The sequence below is a fragment of the Suricata suricatta genome, chromosome 10, assembly GCF_006229205.1.
Source record: "Suricata suricatta isolate VVHF042 chromosome 10, meerkat_22Aug2017_6uvM2_HiC, whole genome shotgun sequence".
Taxonomy (NCBI): Eukaryota; Metazoa; Chordata; class Mammalia; order Carnivora; family Herpestidae; genus Suricata; species Suricata suricatta.
In genome coordinates this window covers 18,951,865-18,976,021 of record NC_043709.1, presented here as the reverse complement: position 1 = coordinate 18,976,021, position 24,157 = coordinate 18,951,865, and the positions used below count along the sequence as shown (strand labels likewise).

Genomic DNA, 24,157 nt, shown 5'->3' with positions numbered 1-24,157 from the left:
CATGAGCTCTCAAATCCACTACCTAAAGGTACTTTATTCTACTAGTTTAAAACATTTATTACTTTTAAGGCTCCATTTTAATAATCATGCCATTCAAGGTATTCAAGATCAACTGTTGATCATTTTTCACAAATTGCAGCCAAAATTAGTCTTAACATGTCAATCACGGAGGAGAAGGGGCGCGTTCACCAAGCACCATCATGCCAGTGCCCCGCCCCCACTGAGACCCTGCAACAAGGTACTAACTGTGAGGTAGGCACTACAATGGCTCATTTTCCAAACAAAGAGAAGCTCCAGGCCACACAGCAGTCTGTGTGATGGGGCAGAGACATGAATCAATCCAACTCCCAGAGTCCACGTTCCGGGTTAGCTTGGCCCAGGCTCTCTCAGCTCCACCAGGTGGCCTCCTCTGTTGCTTACCTACACAGAGCCTCGTCAATCATACATTTATAAATGTGGCCATTCAACCAGTTCTGAAACTGGTATGTTTATCATCCTTAATTCAATGACCCAGATCTGTTTCCATGCATGTTTCTAAATGCTCAGAGTCACATAATAAGTTTATGCTTTTCCCCAGGATTTTTAGAATATCTAACAGTCCTTTAACTGGTGTGTGCACACAAATACTAAAGTTTTTAGATGATAAACTTTTTATTTTTATTTTCTTTTTTCTCACTGTATATTTAGTTTTGAGACAGAGAGAGAGAGAGAGAGAGAGAGAGAGAGAGAGAGAGAAAGACACAGAGATACAGTAGGCTCCAGGCTCTGAGTTGTCAGCAAAGAGGCCAAACGCAGGGTCTGAACTCATGAACCATGAGATCATGACCTGAGCTGAGGTCAGATGCCTAATCAACCAAGCCACCCAGGTGTCCCAATGATAAACGTTTTAGTTATAAAACTGGTGCATGCTTTGAAGATTTTTGTAATTACAGAACAAGTTGAAATGCATGCTTGTAGTAGAATAATAGTGAGACACAGACTCCACATACGATCCTTTGTATCAGAGGAATTCCCCAGCTAAGGAAGAAAAGAGGAAGGTTATTACCCAGAAGAACTGGCATACAGTGCAATGATCATAAGACACGAGTTTAAATCTGACACTTATCAGATCAATAAATGATCTAGGGCACTTGTCTACTCTCAGTTTCTTCTCTTGTAGAACAAGGGAATTAATGCCACCTATTTCACATGATCTGATGAGTGAATCAATGTGCCTATCACACAGGGTTGTACAACACCTTCATGCAAATTGTTCACAGGTTCATGGTGCAATATAATTTACCTGTTATGTATACAATATAATTTACCCACTTACATATCTGTCTAAACTTCTGTGAGCAACTCAAAGCCAAGAACTTGATCTCTTTATAATTTTTTTCACAGAACCTTGCACTGTTCCTCACATAAAATCAATTCCAGAATGAATAAATATGGCTACTAGTTTTACAAGGCAAACATCTTGGAACAGCTCACACAACATGGTTTTACTCCCAGACTTTCTGCTTTTAGATTAATTCCAGGACACTTAAGGTAAAAGCTAAAGGCTAGAATTTATAAAGAGATAACAGCAGGCTAGGCACACAAGTGCATAAAACTCTCTGTAAAAGCAAATATCCGTCCCTCAACTTTTCAAGCACAGAACTGTGATGTGTTACCCTGTACAACTTAAGATGTCGGGCTCTCCAACCTCAAGCAGGAGGAACCTTTGTAACACTGACAGGGCTTTTCACATATCAACGATGATATCAGAAGTTTATAACATTCTAAAAAAAGTTTATAGTATTCCTAGATTATAACATGTTCTTCATAGTTTCTGAAAATTTTTATTTTTCATTAAGAGGTACTTAAAGAGAGACAAGATATTCGAAGTTTTATCTTTTCTACTAACTCTCCTCCTCTTTGAATACCAATCAGGAAGTCAATCTGCTCATCACCATTCAGACTGCTATGACAAAATACTACAGGCTGGGTAGCCTGTAAACAACAGGAAGGTATTTCTCACAATTCTGGAGACTGAGAAGACTAGGCTCAAGGCACCAGCAGACTGGGTGTCTGGTGAGATCCTGCTTCAGGGCTCACGACTGCCTTTTCCTTGTGCAGCCTTACACGGCAAGAGGGGTGAGGAAGTTCTCTGAGGTCTCTTTCTAGGAGCATTAATGCCCACCCTCAGGACCTAATCCCCCCGCCCCCCACCACTAAAGGCCCCTCCTACTAATACCCCTCCTGCTAATACTATCATTTTGGAGATAAGGCTTCAACAAAGCCTTTTTTGTTTGTAAAAAACAAAAAATAAAATTTATGATTTTTTTAAATGTTTTATTTATTTTTGAGAGAGAGAGTGAGAGAGAGAGATAGCATGAGCCAGGGAGGGTCAGAGAGAGAGGGAGACACAGAATCTGAAGCAGGCTCCAGGCTCTGAGCTAGCTGTCAGCACAGAGCCCGACACGGGGCTTGAACCCACAAACTGCGAGATCATGACCTGAGCTGAAGCTGGATGCTCAACTGACTCAGCCACTCAGGCGCCCCAGCAGTACAGATTTTGAAAGGACACACCATTCAGTCTACAGCATTTCCCAATGAAAAGTGACTAAAAGAAGAGATTAACCCATTTCTTATTAGGATTAAATGGTTATTAAAACTGGGTGAATTCTCTCATTTCACATAAAGGAAATGATCCAAACCCAAGACACATGACCACTATCTACTCAAACATTAATTAAATTCAAGAATACTTTTGTAGACCATTTCTGCATTCTTTGAATCCTTCACAGAATTAGACACACAACATATATCTGTTACACATTTTAAGGAGCACAAGATGGAAATCAGGCCTCTGTCCTCAAGGAGTTAACATCCCTATTAAGGACTAATACTTACATGAAATGACTTAGGAATATTTACCTATAAATGAATAATACTTAAGAATATTTCAGCTTTTAAATGAGTACAGATTAAAATAGATCACTGTCAGGGCGCCTGGGTGGCTCAGTTGGTTAAGCGTCCAGCTTCAGCTCAGGTCATATCACGGTTCGTGGGTTCAAGACCCGCGTCAGGCTCTGTGCTGACAGCTAGCTCAGAGCCTGGAGCCTGCTTCAGATTCTGTATCTCCCTCTCTCTCTGACCCTCCCCTGCTTGCGCTCTCTCTCTCAAAAATAAATAAAAAACACTAAAAAAAAGTTTTTAATAAAATAAAATAGATCGCTGTCAGGGAAAATGATAACTAAGGACTGGATTAAGCATGACAACTTAACAAAATCTCCTTTTCCTCAGAGCGAAAACTCTGAGATTTTTAAGGAAATGAATGAGCAGACAGAGAAGGAGGGTTATTTGCCACAGGAATAGAAAGGAGGGCAAAATAATGGAAGAAACTATATTAAAAGGTAAAATTAAAAATGTTAAACATTTTGATAGTAGTTCACTATAAAAAATTTATATCTAAAGGGAAAAAAAAAACAACCTCCTACCACCACACTTAAATAAAATGGGAAAAAAAAACAAACCTAACAAAGATACTTTCAAAATGTATTCCAACTGACTTTCTGGAGCATACGTGGGTTTACTTGTTTAGCTTGGTCAGAGTTTACAGAATCACAGAACTGTACAGGATGGACTTTAAATCCAGTGCTCTACTCTGCAGCCAGTGTTTGAATCTCTGTCTTAATGTCCTAGCAAATAGTTACTCTACCTATGAGTTTAGACCTGCACTGCCCAAAATGGTATGCACTAGCCACATACAGTTACTTAAATTAAGACTAAATAAAATTAAATAAAAACCTCAGTAACGTAGTCACAGCAGCCACACTTCAAGCACTCATTGGGTTAGTGGCTACCATACGAGACAGCTTAAAATTACAGAACACTTCCATCATGCACAAAGTTCTACTGGACAGTGTTGTGGCTCTTCAATCCTTATAGAGTTAAACAAGAGTCACACAAGAAGGCCCCAGTTTTGTGATTTTAGACAAGTCACTTAAACCTCTTTAAGTGCCAAAGGTAAAATTTAAGTAATACCTTATTCTATAAGGGGTTGTTACAAAAAATAAGCAAGCAGATATATATCCATATATTCTGACAACTACAAAGTACTATAGGAAATATAAGATACTAAGACTATGAAAACACATTGAATTTATTTAGTCCCTCAAAGGGCTTACAGCCTGCTGGGGAGAGAAATGAGACAAATAATTGCTATATATCATGTGAAAAATATAACAAAAATATGAACGAAAGTATAGCTGAACCTCATAAATATTTCCATTATAACTACTAAACCAGGGGCACATGGGTGGTTCAGTCAGTTAAGCCTCTTACTTCGGCTCAGGTCATGATCTCACAGTTTGGGAGTTTAAGCCCCACGTCGGCTCTATGCCGACAGCTCAGAGCCTGGAGCCTGCTTTGGATTCTGTGACTCCCTCTCTGCTCGCTCTCTCTCTCAAAAATAAACATTAAAAAAAAAATTTTTTTTTAACTATTAAACCAGAAAACCCAAACTCATCAAAATAAGGTTTCTTTTTTTTACTTCACTTTGGTAAAATTTAATTAAACAAAATTTAGTTAAATAAAATTTTAATTTACATTAGAAAGTTTAGTGAAATGAATAAAGTTTCACAAAATATCTGCTTGTGATAATTACTGCACTCTCTTCCATCAACAAATGATACTATTAACTAGTTATAAACATTTTTTAAAATATGCCAAGAAGAGATATTTTTATGAGTCTGAAGCACAGAAAAGTCATAAATTAGTTGAAAAGAAGGTCATATATTTTTAAACAGCTGCAAGGCTATTTTAAAAAACTGTCCCCTTCCTGAGAGGCAATTAACACGATACATCAAAGGACCAAACAAAATGTCTTTTGTTCTGGCTAATGCCACTTCTAGACATACATGCCAAAAAAAAAATCATCATAGATGTACTCAAAGACCTGAATAAATATGATAATGGCCATTATTACTTATAAAAATAAAACCTGGAAACAGTAGTTTAATACTTAAAGAAGAGGTAACTGGGAAAATAAATTATGGTATAGTTATATGAATATTATAAAGCAATTAAAAATCATATTTTCAAATAATTATTAAAAAGTAACTTAATTCAGTCAATAAATACTATGTGGTACTGCTCTAGACTCTGAGGACACAGCAATGGCCAAAACAAAGTGTATAGACTCATTAAAGGATAAAGTGTTTGATAAAATATTATGTGGGAGAAAAAGCACCAATCAAACTAATCAGTCTAAATCATGATGTCAGCAAAATAGCAGAGCGAGCAACTCCAATCTCCACCCCTCAACCCCCAAACACTGAAAAACAAGCAAAAACTGCCAGGACAAGTAAAGAAATATTGTATGAAATGTCCATTATGTAAAATATTCAGAATAGGCAAAATCAATACAGACAGGAATTAGAGGTTACCGGGTCCCAAGGAGAGAATAGGAAGTTATTGCTTAACAGTTACAGAGTTTGTTTAGGGGTGATGAAAAGTTTTGGAAACAGATAGTGGTAATGGTTGTAATACAATGAAAATGTAATTAATGCTGCTGGTAAATTTTACACTATTTGTGTTTTACGACAATAATTCAAAAGAAGAGTAGTCACTGCAATACTCCTCCCAAAAGAGTAATAAAGGAACATTATGAACAACTCTAAGACTACAAGTTTGATAACTTAACTGAAATGGACCAGTTCCTAAAGACACAATCTACCAAAGCTCAAGCATGAAACAGATAACTTGAATAGGCATTTACCTATAAAAGAATATGACTCAATAATTAATAACTTTCCAAAACAAAGCACCAGGCCCAAATAGGTTCACTGGGGATTTCTGCCAAAAATTTAAGGAAGAAATGATGCCAATTATATCTACAATCTCTTCCAGAGAACAAAAGGAGAAGGAACACTTTCTAACTCATTCAATGAAGAAAAATATTATAAACAATATTTCTCATGAACAAAGATATAAAAATCCTCAATAAAATGCTATCAAATTAAGCCAAACATAGAAAAAATTATATACCCCAATCAAGTGGGATATATTCTAGATACGAATTTTGGAATCCTGGCTCAACATTCCAAAATCAGTTAATGTAACCCATCACATCAATAGGCAAAAGGAAAATCATATGATCATAATAGGTGCAGAAAAAGCGTTTGACAAAACCCAACATCTATTTTTGATTTAAAAAACTGTCAGCAAACTATGAATAGAGGGAAACTTCTTCAACTTAAAAATAATATTTACAAAAGACCTACAGTTAACATTATACTTGATGGTGAGAAGCTCAAAGCCTCCTCACTAAGATCAGGAACAAGGCAAGGATATCATTCCCCACTCCTGCTTTTCAACAACATGTTAAGTCCTAATTAATGCAATAACACAAGACAAGGAAATGAACGGTACATAGTTTGAGAAGAAGTAAAATGTCTTTGTTGACAGACGACATGACTGTCTACACAGAAAATCCCACAGAATTGACCCAAAAAAATCTCCTGAAACTAAAACAATTAGTTGCAGAATACAAGGTTGTAGCACACAAAATTAATATACAAAAGTCCATTACTTTCCTAATAATAGCAATGAAAAAAAAAGACATTTTGGGAAAGGCATAACTATATACAAAGTTTAAAAAAAATTTTTAAATCACTGATTGCCAGTGGGGAAGAAAGCAAGGACTCGGCCGTGCAGGGTAAGGGCATTATCAGGGCAATGAAACTGTTCTGTGTGATAGTGTTATGACAGTACAACACAAAGAATGAATCCCAATATAATGGAACCTTAATGTTCAATCTATTTTTAGTTAATAAAAATGTATCAGGGTGCCTGAGTGATTCAGTCAGTTAAGCATCCGAATTTTTCAGTTCGAATCCTGATTTCTAGGTTTGTGGGATTAAGCCCCACGTTGGACTCTGTGCTGACATCACAGAGACTACTTGGGATGCTCTCTCTCTCTTTCTCTAAATTAAAAAAATTTAAAAATGTATCTTTAAGGGGAAGGCCAACATGACTGAGAGGTAGGGGGATCTGTACTTCCCACATGTCTCAATCAAAGAACGGTTGAAACCAAAGGACTTTGAACCCAAAGCATCTGGGAGGAAAAGAGACAGAGTCTACCAGGGAGAAAATGGGAAAACCAGACAGCCCCACAGGTGGGTGATTGAGAACTGGGGGAGATAAAACGGGCCATGGAGGCAAAGAGAGGAGGGATTCCCTTCGGCAGAGAGACAAAGTGAAGAGAAACAGCAGCTGGGGAAGCAGAGGATTGTATCGGAACAAAAGAACCTCAGACCCGGAGGGAGAGGGATCCCATCACCCTATCTCTAACCACAGGGCTTTCTTTGGACGCCCTGTTTGCACACCTGGGGAGGAGGGGCTCACCTCCAGGTTCTGTGGTAGGCCAGGGGCACAGGCTGCAGCAGGAGAAACCGGTCCCCTCCCCTGAAGTGCTGCAGCACAGCCGCGGGACCACATATCATCGGGTGGCATCATTAACCCCCATGGAGTGGGAATTTAAAACCCAGCTAAGAGAGGGACACAGAAGACTCTGGAGCGAGGCAGCCCACCTCCTCTGTGCCCATGGCACAATGAGGACGGATCTGGGACAGCTGATCCATGAAGGGACTGGGGGGTTGCCATTTTTCTCCCCACAACCACCAAAACAGGCTTCAGGGATGGGTCAGTGTGGCCCACAGTGGAGGCAGGACCTGCCTACACCAAACCACACCCCTCCGTGCTCTGGAGCTGGAGGATGCTGTGGAACCCGCCGGCCACCTCCTCCAGACCAGCACTGCTGCATGGTTTGGATTAACTCTAGGTCAATTCTTGTTATTTAGATATATTCTCCCTATTCTCCTTATCTCTTCCCTCCTCTATTCCCTCCTCTAGGCTGGTTACTCTGGTTACTGGTTTGCTTAAACAGACATATTTAATCCATTCTCTGAATGCATGTTCTACACCTCCTTCTTTCCTTTCTCTCTCTGTAATAATCAGGTCATACAGTTCCTCTGAGTAACCTTATCTTCCTTTCTTTTTCCTTGCCTCCTTCCTTATTCTCCTTTCCTCTCTCTGGATTAAGCCTTCTGCCTGGTCAGTGTTCGTTTTTTCCTTCCTCCCTGCCCCTGTCACGTCTCTCTTCGTTTGTACTCTTGCATCGGCACCACCTCCACAGTGTTCTTTACTTGCAGCTTGTGTGTCTGGTTTTTTGCTTTTAGATTTTGTTTTTTGTTTTTTTTTATTTCTGTTAGTCTGCTTGTTTTATGTGTTTGTGTGTTTGCATGTTTTTGTTTCCTGTTTGTCTGTTTTCCTTTCCAGGGGTGCTTCAAGGAACAAAACAAAGCACACCTGGTGGAGGGTCCAAAACATCACCAGGAGTAGGGAAATCAAATAACCAAAGTCACAACAACAGAGAGCAAGTAACACTCTCCAAACAACACCTCCTGAACAGCCAGGCCCTGGACAGTATATCAGCTCCTTTAATATAGCAGTACTCGCAGGTGCAGAGCACATAACAAGCTTTTAAAACTTAGAAAGGACAGAAAACTAGCCAAAATGACAAAATGGAAGAATTCTCCTCAAAAGGAATTCCAGAAAGTGGCAGCTAAATAAGTGATCAAAACAGACATAAGCAACACAACTGAACAATAATAGTCATAAAAGTAGAATAGTCATAAAATTTATCACTGGGCTTGAAAAAGGCATAGAAGACAGCAGAGCCTCCATTGCTGCAGAGATCAAGGAACTTAAAAATAGTCAGGATGAACCAAAAAATGTTATAAATGAGGTGCATAATAAAATGGAGGCACCACAGCTTGGATTGAAGAGGCAGGGGGGAGAATAGGCAAATTAGAAGATAAAATTATAGAAAAAGAGGAAGCTGAGAAAAAGAGAGAAATAATGTTCCAGGATCATGAAAGGAGAATGAGAGAACTAAGTGATGCAATCAAACAGAAAAATATCCATATCATAGGAATTCCAGAAGAGGAAGAGAGAGAAAGGGGCTGAAGGGGTACTTGAACAAATGAACATATCATAGCTAAGAATGTTCCCAACCTGGGAAGAAAACAGACATTGAAATCTAAGAAGCACAGAGAACTCCCCTTAGACGGAACTTGAATTGATCTTCTGCACCACATATCCTAGTGAAACTGGCAAAATACAAGGACTAAGAGAGAATTCTGAAAGCAGCTAGAGATAAACGGGCCTTAATATACAAAAGGAGACACATAAGGGTAGTAGCACACCTATCTACTGAAACTTGGCAGGCCAGAAAGGAATGGCAGGAAATCTTCAATGTGATCAACAGGAAAAAATACGCAGCCAAGAATCCTTTATCCAGCAAGCCTGTCACTCAGAATAAGAGAGATAAAGATTTTCCCAAACAAACAAAAACTGAAGGACCTCCTCACCACTAAACCAGCCATACATGAGATCCTAAGGGGGACTCTATGAGGGAAATGTTGCAAGGAACACAAAGTACCAGAGACATCACCACAAGCATGAAACCTACAGAGAACACAATGACTCTAAACCCATATTTTTCAAGAATAACACTGAATGTAATAGGACTAAATGCTCCATTCAAAACACATAGGGAATCAGAATGGATTAAAAAAAAAAAAACAAGACCCATATATTCACTGTCTATAAGAGACTCATTTAAGACCAGAAGACACCTTCAGATTGAAAGTGAAGGGATCGGGGTGCCTGAGTGACTCAGTCGGTTAAGCACCTGACTTTGACTCAGGTCATGATCTAATGGTTTGTGGGTTCGAGCCCTGCACCAGCTTCTGTGCTGACAGCTTGGAGCATGGAGCCTGCTTTGGATTCTGTGTCCCGCCCCCCTCTCCCCCTCCCGTGTTCTTTCTCTCTTGTGCTCGCTCAAAAATAAACAAACATTAAAAAATTTTAAAACAAAAAACAATAGAAAAGAACCATATGATCCTGTCCATAGATGCAGAAAAAGCATTTGACAAAATACAGCATCCTTTCTTAATAAAAACCCTCAAGAGAGCTGGGATAGAAGGAACATACTTAAACATCATAAAAGTCATTTATGAAAAGCCCACAGCTAATATCATCCTCAGTGGGGAAAACCTGAGAGCTTTCCCCCTGAGATCAGGAACACGACAGGGATGTCCACTCTCACCACTGTTGTTTAACATAGTGCTGGAAGTCCTAGCATCAGCAATCAGACAACAAAAGGCATCATAACTGGCAAAGATGAAATCAAACTTTCACTTTTCGCAGATGACATGATCCTCTACATGGAAAACCTGAGAGACTCCACCAGAACCCTATTAGAAGTGATCCATGAATTCAGCAAAGTCATAGGGTACAAAATCAATGTAAAGAAATTGGTTGCATTTTTATATACCAATAATGAAGCAACAGAAAGAGAAATCATGAAACTGATCCCATTCACAATTGCAGGAAAAACCATAAAATACCTAGAATAAACCTAACCAAAGATGGAAAAGATCTGTATGATGAAAACTATAAAGAACTTATGAAGGAAATTTAAGACACAAAGAATGGAAAAACATTCCATGCTCATGGATTGGAAGAATAAATATTGTTAAAATGTCAATACTACCCAAAATAATCTACACATTCAGTGCAATCCTACTCAAAATTGCACCAGCATTCTTCTCAAAGCTAGAACAAGCAATCCTAAAATTTGTATGGAACCACAAAAGACCCCAAATAGCCAAAGTAATATTGAAGAAGATACCCAAAACAGGAGGCATCACAATCTCAGACTCAAGGGATACAGAAGTGCTGATGCATAGGGGCACATGTACCCCAATGTTCATAGCAGCACTTTGAACAAGAGGCAAATCATGGAAATAGTCTTAATGTCCATCTACTGACAAATGGATCAAGATGTGGTTTGGGTAGCCTGGGTGGCTCAGTCAGTAAAGTCTCCGGCTTCTGGCTTCGGCTCAGGTCATGATCTCACAGTTTGTGGGTTCGAGCCCCGTGTCGGGCTCTGTGCTGACAGCTGGCTCAGAGCCTGGAGCCTGCTTCAGATTCTGTGTCTCCCTCTCTCTCTCTGACCCTCCCCTGCTCATGCTGTCTCTCTCTGTCTCTCAAAAATAAAAACATTAAAACAAATTAAAAAAAAAAAGATGTGGTTTATTTATATAATGGAATACTACTTGGCAGTAAAAAAGAATGAAATCTGGCCATTTGCAGCAACCTGGATGGAACTGGAGAGTATTATGCTAAGTGAAATAAGTCAGTCAGAGAAAGACAGATACCACATGTTTTCACACATATGTGGATCTTGAGAAACTTAACAGAGGACCATGGGGAGGGAGAGGAGAAAAAAAAAGTTACAGAGAGCAAGGAAGGCAAACCATAAGATACTCTTAAATACTGAGAACAAATTGAGGGTTGATGGGGGTGGGAGAGAGGAGAAACTGGGTGATGGGCATTGATGAGGGTACTTGTTAGGATGAGCACCGGCTGTTGTGTGGAAACCAATTTGACAAAAATTATATTTTTAAAATGTATCTTTATTGGTTCTTCAATTATAAAAATGTACCACAGTGATGCAAAGTATAAAAAATGGGACAATTCACTGGGGGAGAGTTAGGTATGTGGGAAATCTCTGCACTTTTCATGCAATTTTTTCTATAAACTTAAAGCTGCTATAGTAAATAAACCCTCTTAGTGGTGCCTGGATGGCTCAGTAGGTTGGTCATCTGGCTTTGGCTCAGGTCATGATCTCAGGGTTCTGTGAGTTCAAGCCCCACATCAGGCTCTGTGCTGATGGCTCTGAGCTCGTAACCTCTTCAGATTCTGTGTCTCCCTCTCTCTGCCCTTCCCCTCCTTAAGCTCTTTCTCACTCTCAAAAATAAATAAACATTTAAAAAAACATTTTTTTAAAGAAAAGAAAACCTACTAAATTATTAATGATGGTTAATTTTATGTGTCAATTTGACTAAGCCAAAGGATGTCCAGATATTTGATCAAACATCATTTTGGGTATGTCATTGAGGGTGTTTCTGGATAAATTAACATTTGAATGAGTAGTCTGAATAAAGCCTTTGTCTTCCTAATGTGGGTGGGCCTCACTGCATCAGTTGAAAGCCTAAATAAAATTAAAAGCTTGAGTAAGAGACAACTGCTTCTGACATGACTGTTTTGAGCTGAAAAGTCACTCTTTTCCTGTCTTCGGATTCAAACTGAAGCATCAGCTCTTCTTCAGTCTCAAGCCTGCCAATTTTATGACTGAAACTATACTATCAGTTTTCCTGGTTTTCAAGTCTTTGGACTCACTACACCATTGGCTCTTCTGGGTCTCTAGCCTCGCTAAATGCAGATCACGGAGACTTGTCGGCCTCCACCATTGTGTGAGCCAAATTCTATATAATAAATCTAATTCCATACACAGAAAAAAAAAACATTGTATTGATTCCATTTCTCTGAAAAACCCTAATATAATTACACATGTATATCAACTAAACTTATATACTTTCCACTAAGGTTGAATTTAGAAACTTATCACTGCAGGTGACCTTTCTATATTTAGATACTAGGACAAAGTAGCTCTGCACTCTAATTCTTGGTGCCAGGCTCTATTCTAGGAGCTGAGGATACACTGGTGAATAGGACAGAAAGGCTGGATAAGACAGAAACCTTGTTCCCAGAGCTCACATTTTGGTGGAGAGAGATAAGATGTTAAATATACACATACACACAGTTTCAGACTAAGTACTATTTGAAAAAGAAGAAGAAGGGGACTATACTAAAAAATAAGCTGGTGGAAGAGGTCACTTTAGGCTGGGAGGTAGGGAGGGCCCATCTGAGAAGGTGCCACTGAGCTGAGACCTGTGAGACAGGAAGGAGCCCAGAACGTGATGGTCTGGAGGCAGTCCTCTCCGGTCTGATGGGTCCTACGGCGGAAACCAATTTGATAGTTTTAGGGAATAAAAAGACAGCGAATACACCAGATCTAAGTCTAAACCTCAGAAAGGTCTGCAAATATCCATCTGCTTTTCTGTGCCCTTACCACTGTCTTGAGGACACACCTAGGCTGGTCCCAGGAGGAGGAAAGGAAGAGGAGCAGAGCCAACCAAATCCAACCCACAGGAGCCAGCTCCCACTTGCCCCGCACATCAAGGCAATGTTCTTTTAAGCAAGGGGATCACCAAACATTTTTTTTCATAAAGGGCCAAATAATAATCATCTGAATGGTCCCAATTTTCTTCAGGATGAATCCCAATTCTTTCACATCACTCAACAGGCAAGTCCTAAACTGGCGACCGCCTGCCTCTCCAGCTTCAACCCCAGTGTGCCGCAGCCCTACTCTGGTTCCTGCAAGATGACAATGCCTCTCAAGCCCATGCCTCTACACTGAGGGCATCCTTTGCTTTTGAAAAAGGGTCCCCTTTCTTCCCTCAGCCATTTCCTTCAACATCAAGTTCAGATGTCATTCTTATGTCTGAAAAACACCCATTCCTATTTCTTCAACTTAATTTGTCACAATGTATTTTGTCTATTTGCCCGTCTCCTTGTCTAGAGCAAGTTCCTCAAGAGCAGAAAGAAACTGATCCATTTTTGTGTCTCTAGTAAGCAGAAGTACCTGGCCCAGAGCAAACACGTCCATTCATCTCTGTCGAATAATCAGCTTCTGGTTTATCTACTTTAAATTAATCAGAGATAGACATGAAGTTAATGGAATGAGGTAATGAAGGGGGTGAGGAGGTACATCCAGTGGGAAAAACAAAACTAGAACCTAAAACAAGAAACAATTTTAGGAAGCAATTTAAAAGTGGCCAATATCCCTGCACAAGTGTGACTTCATCTCTAACATTTTTGAAAGATCACTTTTTTTCCTGCCTAATTTAGTGCCAAGTATGAATCATACATAGGCTGACTAATCACCTGCTAAAGATACTGCATGTGGATCACAAGACTGAAACAATCAATAAGGACAATAAGAGATATTAAAAGATATGCATAACTTATCACGGCTATACTTGTTTGTTACATTTTAGGAGGAACCGAGTAACATACGCTATCGTAAAGCACAGCTGTATTAAATTAATGCACTTGCTCCCTCTGCTTTCATATGAAGCATAATAAAGAAACTGTGAACCTTTCTGCTCTGTCTCTAAGGAAAGTTTAATACATTCTTCAATGTGACCTTGGGCACCAGACCAGAAGGTAGGTCTCCCGTTGCTCTCTTCATTGAGCCTCGTGACCAAGGGAAGAACAATCCTGAGATGGGACATGTGCCATTTACTTAGCATTTAAACACCATGCCTCAGGCCCTACACAAGGTGACTGACATACATGAGGCCTCTCATTTAAACCATCTTTCCTAAGGCTCAATCACAATCAAGGAGTAAAAAAGATTTCATAAGTATTCATTCAACAACGCACCTGTTCATTCTCTTAGCCTCTAGAGATAGCATCTGGGAGAGATGAACATGTCTATCTTGCTCACTTTTGTATCCCAACATGTCAGCGGAGTGTCTGGCACAGAATGGAACATAAAGACCAGACAAAACCCAGATTAGTATTGACATAGTAGGACATAAAAACACGTTGTTTGGGAGGCTATCCTGTGCATGTTCAGCAGCATCTCTGGCCTCCCCCACTACCTGCCAGTACATAATCACCTTGAATAGCAACTGACTGTTCTCAGGACAAACACCCAAATCGTCAACACCTAATCTTCCCCAAGTCCTTGGAACAGGGTGCCACCAACTGCACCAGTGTCCCCCAGATCCTTTCTCTTGCTCTCTACCCTCCAGCTACTTGAGCCACCATTCACTTCCCAAAAGTACCCCAACTTCAAGACCTTCACATTGTTTCCAGGGCCTGAGCACTACTGATATTTGGGGTTGGATAATGTTTACAGTGGGGGCTGTCCTGTGCATTGTAGGATGTTTAACAGAATCTCTGGCCTCCACTCGCTAAATGCCAGCAGCACCAACCCCACTCCACATCCCATCTGTGACAACCTAAAATGTCTCCACATTGCCAATGCCTCTGGGGGTAAAATTGCCCCTGGCTGAGAACCCATGGTCTAGAACAGACCTGCCCCTCTCTTTCCTCTGCCTCAGCAACTCTGAGCCTTCAAAGCTGAGCTCAAAGTGCATCAAGAAAGCCTGTCCTGACCCAGGAATCAGACTAGACAGACACTGCTGGTCTCTCCTACAACACCCTCTACAGCCTGCAGCCTTTCTCACAACTGTCATTAAGAAGCATTTAATGTCTGACTGTATGACCAATAAATACTGGTCCTCTGCAGGAACCTGTCTGTATGCCCAGGGGCCTGGCACTGTGCCCAACAAAAATCTTACTGACTGAATGAATCAATGATTCTGGTGTTCTGCTGGGGCGCAGGGATTGCAAGACAAGAAAGGCGATGTCAGTGCTCAGGATGCTGCGTACAGAAAAGGCAAACAGGTTCCATCTCCAGGGCAAACTCAATTAACCACACTGAGAACAAGTAAGTTTCTTCTGAGGCACCAAAAGACCAGATACCTCGTTCCAAAGTGAAGAGCTGAAACAAGAGGCAGTTTCCGGAGAAGTTGGTTGAAAACTGATCCAAATCATGGTAGAAGGGTCCAGGTGAGGAAGCTGCTGGCATTCTGCAAATCCACTCCACCTCATCTAACGGGGACAGGTGGAAATCTTTCCATTCACCTCAAGCCAGGCAAAGGGCTCGGTGGGACCACCAAGACAGCCCATTACAGGGTGGATGCCACATCCGCCTCACTCCTGAGAAATAGAAGGGCTGGCCGGCTACCTCTTCTGAGGGCAGGGGAGAGGTTGCTGCTATGCTGGAACCAGCCCTCCCTCACTTGGGGCTGACAGGGTTCAGGATACGCTACCCCAGAATACGGCACCTTAGCTTACTGAATATTTCACGCTGAAGTGATCTGAGAAGCAGCAGGAGCAGGAGAGATTTTCTGACCTTCCCCTGAAGCAGGTCATCAGACCCCCGTGAGACGTGCCCTCCCTACACCTGGAGGAAAGGAGTATCCTTCTCTCAGAAAAGCAAGTGATGCCAAAAAGAATCTGAAGAACAGGCCTCGTGTTTCCCCAGCCTACTACACTTAGCTCCTACTCATTTCTGTCCTATCATGTTTTCCCCAAACCCTCCACTCTTCATCAAACCTGCAATAAAAAATATTCAGCTTTAACGGCTTCTTTGGGTCTTTATTTCCTTATGAAAGCTCCCACAACATGTAATACTTATATTAAACAAATCTGTATGCTTTTTCTCTTATCAACCTGATTTGGTTACAGGGGCCCTAGCCAAGAACTTGAAAAGAGCAGAGGAAAAAGATAAATTCCTCCCCTACAAAGCAATGCACGTGGGTCTCCAGGCACCAAATGTGTGCCTCGCCCAAGAGAATACCCGCAGAGGGTCAACGTACATCAGGCCCAGGGCCCCCACAAAAGAAAAGCACAGAGACTGAGATGAGAGGCTCAAGACAGCATCAGACTCCTAGGAACCAAGGAAGGCGTAAGCAGCAGCTAAATGAAGAGGCATTTACTCTCATCACAGTTAAAGCCAGTCATGGCTTTCAGGTGTGGTCTCTGCACTCAAGAGGGAACAAGCTTCGACACCTGGAAATTCCAGAGCTCTGGCACCTGTTTTTGAAGGACTTTCCTGCTCTCCCTTCCTTCCCCCCTTCCAAGTGCTGTAACCTCCTAGGGTGAAAAAGAAGCACCAGAAGAGGAAAGAGAAAAGCAGCCCACTGTGCCTAACCTTCCTTCTTCAATTGCGGGCTTTCTGCCTAGAGCTTTCTATCAAAGGGAGACAGAGCTGCCGGAGCTGGGGAGGTAAGAAGCTTTGAATTCAACAGGCTCAAAGTTGCTGAAATGACATTATGTTTTATAATCTGACGTGACCACAAGACTTTTGATTACCTAGGAGCAACAAGAGAAGCCTTGGGCCCACCTGAGTTTTCACTCAGAAGCAGAGGCAGAACCAAGCCTACAAGTTAATATAAAGGGCCAGTGGGAGACGAAAGTAAAGACACTTGTTACACATGAATCAATGAGCACTGCCTGTCAAAGCAGGCAGAGTGGCAAGGTGTGACTGGAGGCAGGTAGGAGGAATCAGATCTCCTCAAAGCCGCTGGGGATAAGGGAGTCACAAATGTCTGAAACATCACACACACACACACACACACACACACACACACACACACACCCCACCCCCCCCACCCCCCCCCCCAAGGAGCAAAAACTGGAGAACTTCAACACTTAAGACTGAGAAGGAACACTGGGTGGGCAAAAACAGGGAGGTTGGTCTCCGAGAAGAAAGGGTAAGTGAGCATTTCCAAACACATGGAGCGCCAGATGCTGCAAAAGGATTAGGTTTTTATCCTCACAAAATGCTAAATTTCATTACCAAAATCAATAATATTTAAACCTGAATGCTAAAAATTTAACCATTAAATGACCATATTAAAGATACCTTACAAATGATTACTGAAAGATTTATGAGGGCACACGAGCTGCCTATGAATACATTCAACTACGAATACTCGTTTCACAGAGTAACTAACAAGGTATCCAAACATCTGGGGCGCCTGGCTAGCTTGGTCAGAAGAGCTTGTGACTCTTGATCTCCCAGCTGTGAGTTCGAGCCCCACGTTGTTAGAGATTACTTAAAAAAAAAAATCAAACCTTAAAAAAAAAATGGAAACAAATTTTACATCTCTTAGAAGAAAGTAAAGGGCTAAGAGCTATCATAGTCACAAGGTCAGCATTAAGGCCCAGAGAAGGAAATGGGTTTTGGCTCAAGGCAGTGTCTAGGCCATCTGTTGCTCTGGCCCTTCTCTTGATAACAACCTCGTGATTTCCCTCTGGGGAAGCCCCTCAGTGCATATGATTCATTTAAGACTGACAGTGCCACCCACAGAATCACTGGCTCTGGGGGTGATTCAGGTGGCTAACAAGGGCACAGCAAGGGCACTCACTCTGAGGCTGGGCAGGCCCCCTGGGTCTAGCTGGCACTGAGAATGAAAGCCTAGTCTTGCTAGGGTTCCTAAACTGGCAGACTAGAAGCTGGAGTTGCTGGCAGCGATCTCCTCCCACATGGGCAGCACTTGCCTGAGAACTAACCCAACAGAACTGGAGAACAGGGAACAAAAAAAGAGCTGCCTCATGACATCATTTGAGCACCTCTATCCAACTCAGCCTCTCTGTGAGGGGGGCTGGGCAGAGAGAGAAGGAGACAGAGAATCCCAAGAAGCCTGCACACTGTCAGCGCAGAGCCCCACACGGGGCACGAACTGTGAGATCGTGACCTGAGCCAAAACCAACAGCCAGACGCTTAACCGACTGAGCCAGCCAGGAGCCCCCCTGCCCCCCAAACTACCTTTTTTCTTTTTCTTTGTTAATGTTTATTCTTGAGAGAGAGAGAGAGAGAGAGAGAGCGAGCAAGAGAGCAAGCATGTGTGTATGAGTGGGGGAAGGGCAGAATGAGAGAGGGACACAGAATCTGAAGCAGGCTCCAGGCTCTGAGCTGTCAGTACAGAGCTCAAAGCGGAGCTCGAACTCACAACTGTGAGATCATGACCTGAGCTCAAGTCAGACACTTAACCACCTGAGCCACCCAGGGGCCCCTACCTTTTTCTTAAGGCAGGTCTGAGTCAGATTCTGTCACCTGCAACGAAGTGCCGCTAACAAACACGAGCAGCAATTTTAAACCACTAAAGTTCAAAAGGAAAAAGTTCTGCCTCCCTGTAAAAATCTCACCTTCCTCTAGGATGTTTCAACCCATAATTTTCTTCCTTTCCTCTGATTCTCTAACCAAGTACTGTGCACCTACTCAGGCATTCAACTACTTACTTCCTTGTATTGTTACTCATATATATAGCATGGCCTCACCTTGACTAGACAAAGATGGCCAAAGATGAACTATAATTCCTTGTATCTCTTCTAGCACCTTTCACCATGCAAAGTACAATCAGACCAATTGTGTCTGAGAAATCAAAGGTAGCTAGATACAGTCTACGAGAGGGTAGAAATCTTATGTTTATTGGAAATAAGTGAGTTGGAAGGGATGTTTGTTACGCTCACCCCAATTAATACATTCATCCATCCATCATCAAATATTTAGTCGGCACCAACTGGGTACCAAGCACTTCCTAGGTACAAAGAATATAGGAAGCACTAAGAAAAGGTCCCTGCTTTGACAGAGGGACTATGTATCTTTCCCAAACCCCATGAAAGAAAGAAACAATTTTAAAAGGTTCTATGCGGCCAAAGCGTTTTCTCTGTAGTGCATGCTTATAGTTCATGCTTTCTCATGGGAAGCTCTGTGTAAATGCATATTCATGCAACATTAAAGCTAAAATGGAGGGGTCTTAGAAATCTTGATGTTTTAATACATTTTTAACAACAAAAGTTTCCCCACCCTCAAAACAAATCTACACGAGAAAACAGGCAAGAGTGGCCGCAGGAGGCATCCAGGAGCAGCAACAAAGCAGGGGGAGCCCTGGGGTCACAGTTTACGTGGAGCTAAAACCAAGCCTGAGGCTGTCTCCCAATTCTCAGGCCAGGTCCCTTAGGCTCCCCCTATTTGTTACCTTTGGCAAAGAAAGAACACACTCAAAATATATGTTTAATGAGTGAACTAATCAAATACAAATATAGTAACTAATTTCTTTCTTGAAATGGAGCCAGGATGAGAAACTGGTCACCGCAGCTGAGCATGCATGAGTTTGGCTGGACCCAGATTTCAACCTTCTTCGCTGAACAGTAACATCTCACTAATCCAAAGTGGCAGAAGCCAAAGGGAACAGGCAGACCAGGGGAAATTACTACCCACTGCGGGCAGATTCTATCTGAATCCGCTTCCTCATGAAAGTTAATCTTGGGGTATTTACTTGTTTCCATAAGGAAACAAGGAAGTAGTATATTTCGTACACACACAAACGCAGATAATACAACATATACACCCAACAGTGATTTACAAGACTTTATTTGCAATCCTGAAATCCAAAGAGTTCTCCAAGACTGAAGACCTTTTTGTACCCTACTTGGCAACAAAATCTAACCGACCTGAACTCATTTGGTGGCAAAACTTGGCCTAAACTGACCTGAAGCTATTTATAGTCTTCATTTTCCTGAGTGAGAATACTCCGATGTTTCCCTGTAAAAGATACTAATGTTTAATTACAAGGTTAATTCAGTAGAATTTTCAGATATGGGATTGTGGATTTGTATATAAATGGTTCAACTAAAGGCCATGAAATAATAAAATTTTACTTCAAAAGCACATGTTTTAATGTCTGCATAAAGCAACCAACAGAGGGCAAATATTTAAAATCAGAAGTTTCTGAGCTAAAAATGATCTTTAGAGCCCAGTAATCTAGTATCCTCATTTATAGATGAGGAAACTGAGGGTCCTAGGGGCCACATGATTTGTCCAATCAGCTGGATTACACTAGACAAGCTCCTTCTGCTACCCTCATCCCGAGGCAGTGCACTGCGGGTCGCTATTAGTCCCCATCCTGAGGGCTCTCCCTGCACATTTGGATCAGAGTTCCCAAGAGTTCTCTAGAAAGCACCTGGTTCAACTTAAAAGGATATATTTTTTTAATACTATTATGTGTTAATACTTCCCTCCCTCATTACATTTTTCTTCCTCAAAATTTGGATGAATGTACAAATGGCTTGCCAAAAGGTAGCAGCCAACACCACTTCTACCAAGAGTTGGGGAAAGATAGTAATGGACTCGCAATCAACAAGGACCATCTTAGTCCTTTTAGCCACTGCAATTAGCGAAGTTATTAACAAGTTGCTAACATTAACTGTATGATGGCAGTATTCTATTTCAACAGTTTATTTCAAAGTAAGGACTAAGTAGCATAAAATAGTTGATGAGTATAATAACAGTAACAATACTTACTAATGTCTATTTATTATTTGGGGGGTGGAGGGAGACACAGAGTCTGAGGCAGGCTCCAAGCTGTCAGCACAGAGCCCAACAAGGGGATGAAATTCAGGAACCACAAGATCTCGACCTGAGCCTAAGTCAGACGCTTAACTCAGTCACGTAACCGACTGAGCAAACGAGGTGCCCCAATACTTACTACCATTTAAAGGAAGTCTGCAATTGCCAGGAACCTCAAGCAGTACCTTACATAAGAAGTCTTATTTAATCCTATATCAACCTTGCAAAAAAGGTGTTCTTATCTCAATTTCAAAGATAAGGAAGTTGAGGTTCAAACAGGTTAAATACCTTTTCCAAGATCATACAAAAGGACAGCTCAGACTGTGAGAGAGAGTAGCACAGCTCTGGAACCATGCAGTGCCTTGGTTTAAAGCCCAGCTCTGCTATGAACTAGCTGGATTAATCTGTGCAAGTGCTTCAGTATCGTCACCTATAAAATGGGCATCATAATAGTACCCCACTCTCAGGGTAATGTCGTGAAGACTAAATGAGTTAACATATGCAAAGTGGTTAAGAGAGCACCTAGTATCTGGTAAGCCCCATCTACTAGCTATCATCATGATCGTTAATACAGGACTAGCATTCAAACCCTGACCTGCCCAGACCCACGGCTTCCTTTTCCACTGTGCTGCAAAAATTGTATTACAGGGGTATCTGGCAGGCTCAGTCGGTAGACCATGCAACTCTTTATCTCAGGGTTGTGAGTTCGAGCCTCACATTGGGTAGAGATTTTACTTAAAAACAAAATATTTAAAAGAAACAAACTATATTACATAAAGGCAATATGTTAGTGGCATTGAACCAGCTGTCTCCACCTCCCATGCCATTCTTCGCCTATTATTTCTTTTGTCTGTTCCGAACTTTAAGATTTATGGCCATTTCAAAGCAGACAAGTGTCTTTCTTTGGGTAAATAACCACGGGTAGAATATATAAAATGAATATATGAAATGTAACAACTGATGCCTTTAAGTCACCTTCACACTGCAAGGGTGTTAGTAAACAGCTAACTTAAAATTACTCAGGGCCAAAAAAAATTCTGCTATCAAGACACTTAACTATGCATAGATATATTAATTGTATTAAGTTGCAACACATGAAACAAAGATAAAGCGCCAAGTGGTAATAATATTAGGTATATATCCCACACTTACAAGTCTGGGGCACTTTCTCATCCTTACTTCTAAAGACTTATCTTAAATTAACTTATTTTAACTTAATCCAGAAAGTTCTCTAGAACAAGAGTACACTTGTGTACTCTCTAGAAAAGTGTACACTTGAAATCAGGCCACATAATTAATTCATTCACTCACTACACAAATATTTAGACTGTATATTCTGGCAGTACCTGGCAAGGCACCGTGCATCAAGATTACAATATTTCAACAGACAGCACCTTCTCTTAATGAAGTTTACAATCCAGCAAGGGTCCAGACCTTAAGCAAATGTATACTGTGGCATTTCTAAAAACTATTCTCGGAGAGCCTGGGTGGCTCCGTTGGTTGAGTCTTCAACTTCAGCTCAGGTCATGATATCCCCATTGGTGAGTTCGGGCCCCGCGTCTGGCTCTGTGCTGACAGCTCCAAACCTGGAGCCTGCTTAGGATTCTGTGTCTCCCTCTCTCTCTGCCCCTCCCCCACTCAATGCTCGCTCTCTCTCTCTCTCTCTCTCTCTCTCAAAATAAACATTAAAAAATAAGTAAATAAAAACTATTCTCTTAATTTTAAAATATTCTGCAACCTCTGACCAAAAAAGGGAGGGGGGAATAAATATTAAGGAAACAGATTTCTAACAATTTGAAAATACAACTTTTCTCTAGGTTGCTATCCTTATTTTTAAACATGTTCTCTAAAATCATATGCATGTTCTCCTCCAGTTCCAACCTACCCAGTCTCTGTATACTTTTTCATGATAAAGAATATCATATTATACTGTCAGTAGTATAATTATCCAACCTAAACCAAAGGGTTGTTGCATTCAAGAAAATATTTCATCTACTACCCAGAGAGGCACAAGAAAATCTATTAAACTCGGATGTTCCCACCTCCCAAACCTGTTGTGTGGACCCTCTAAAGAATTTGCAGAGTCTAACTGAACTACTTTATTGCACATTAACTAAGAGCAGATCTAGAAAGGCCAGGCTTGTGTGATTCTGATTCGGAGTCTAAACTATTAGCATTTCCCATGACTCAAAGGCTTTACTGGCTCCCAAGAGATTGGGTGCTGGGGTCCAAGACAGGGCTTCCTGGTCAGGTGAAGGAGCCCCAGCCTCAGCTGATCTTGGGACAGGGAAGAAATGTCTGGAGCTGCCAAGAGCTCTCTCACATCTGGGTGTGCACATCTACCAGCAGAGCTTCTACAGGCTAGCTGGTGGTGTCCCAGGAACAGAACCAAAGAGGAAAAAAAATTCCCTCTCACAAATAAGTCTTTAAATTGTTCTCGCTGCAAACTCACGTGCAAAGAAAGACACACCCCTTGGAAAAAGTTTTGAAATCCGGAACGAAACGAGATTAAGAAGACAGAGTGCCTCTGTCAAAAGTGAAAAGATTAGAAGGGTGACAGCAGAGGAGAAAAACTGTAGGAGGGTCAGGGAATGAGAATTTTGGAGAATTCAGTAATGGGAAAAGACACCAATTCTGGGCCCGGGGAGGGGGCTTCGGGGGAGGACAAGGCCCGAGGGAGAAAAGCAAACGACTTGGGGCCCCCGAAGCGAGCACCTGGAGGGCACAGTAATCGGTAGAACGCGCGCCTATCCCCCAAACTGTCAGGACGACGAGCTGTGGGTCACAGACGCAGAAACCGGAGCTGGGGGAGCCCTGGGTTCCAGGCGCCTCGGGGAGAAAAGGCAGGCTGTGTACCGGACGTGTCCCCGGTGCTGCAGGGAGGCTGGGGAGGCAAGGGGCAAGCGCGCCTGGGCTCCGGGCGCCGCGGGGTCGCGCCGGTCCGAAGCGCCCGGGCCGGGGCTCCCGCGCAGCTACTCACCTCTCCGAACTGGAAGGCGGAGACAATGGTGACAACGACGCCCACGAAGCAGACGTAGAGCCCATACCTGTGGGACAGGCAGGTATAGGTCTGTCTCTGTAAGAGCTTGAGCAGCATCACCCCGGCCGCCGCCACGCCACGCCACGCCCAGAGCAGCCACGGCCGCGCCGCCTCAGCGAGCCGCCATTCAGCGGCCCCTGCCCGGCCGCCACGCTCAGGTCACAAGGGGCGCCCGCCACTCA

General features: G+C 42.0%; 1 protein-coding gene across 1 annotated transcript in view; it reads right to left on the bottom strand.

The window, feature by feature from the left end:
- Positions 1–24,151, bottom strand: part of GNPTAB (N-acetylglucosamine-1-phosphate transferase subunits alpha and beta) — a 78,749-nt gene extending 54,598 nt beyond the window's left edge. Inside the window, exon 1 of the mRNA XM_029954612.1 lies at positions 23,916–24,151. Within this exon, the coding sequence (XP_029810472.1) occupies positions 23,916–24,032 (117 nt within the window). The 5' untranslated portion in view covers positions 24,033–24,151. The remainder of the gene's footprint in view (positions 1–23,915) is intronic.
- Positions 24,152–24,157: the final 6 nt, after the last annotated feature.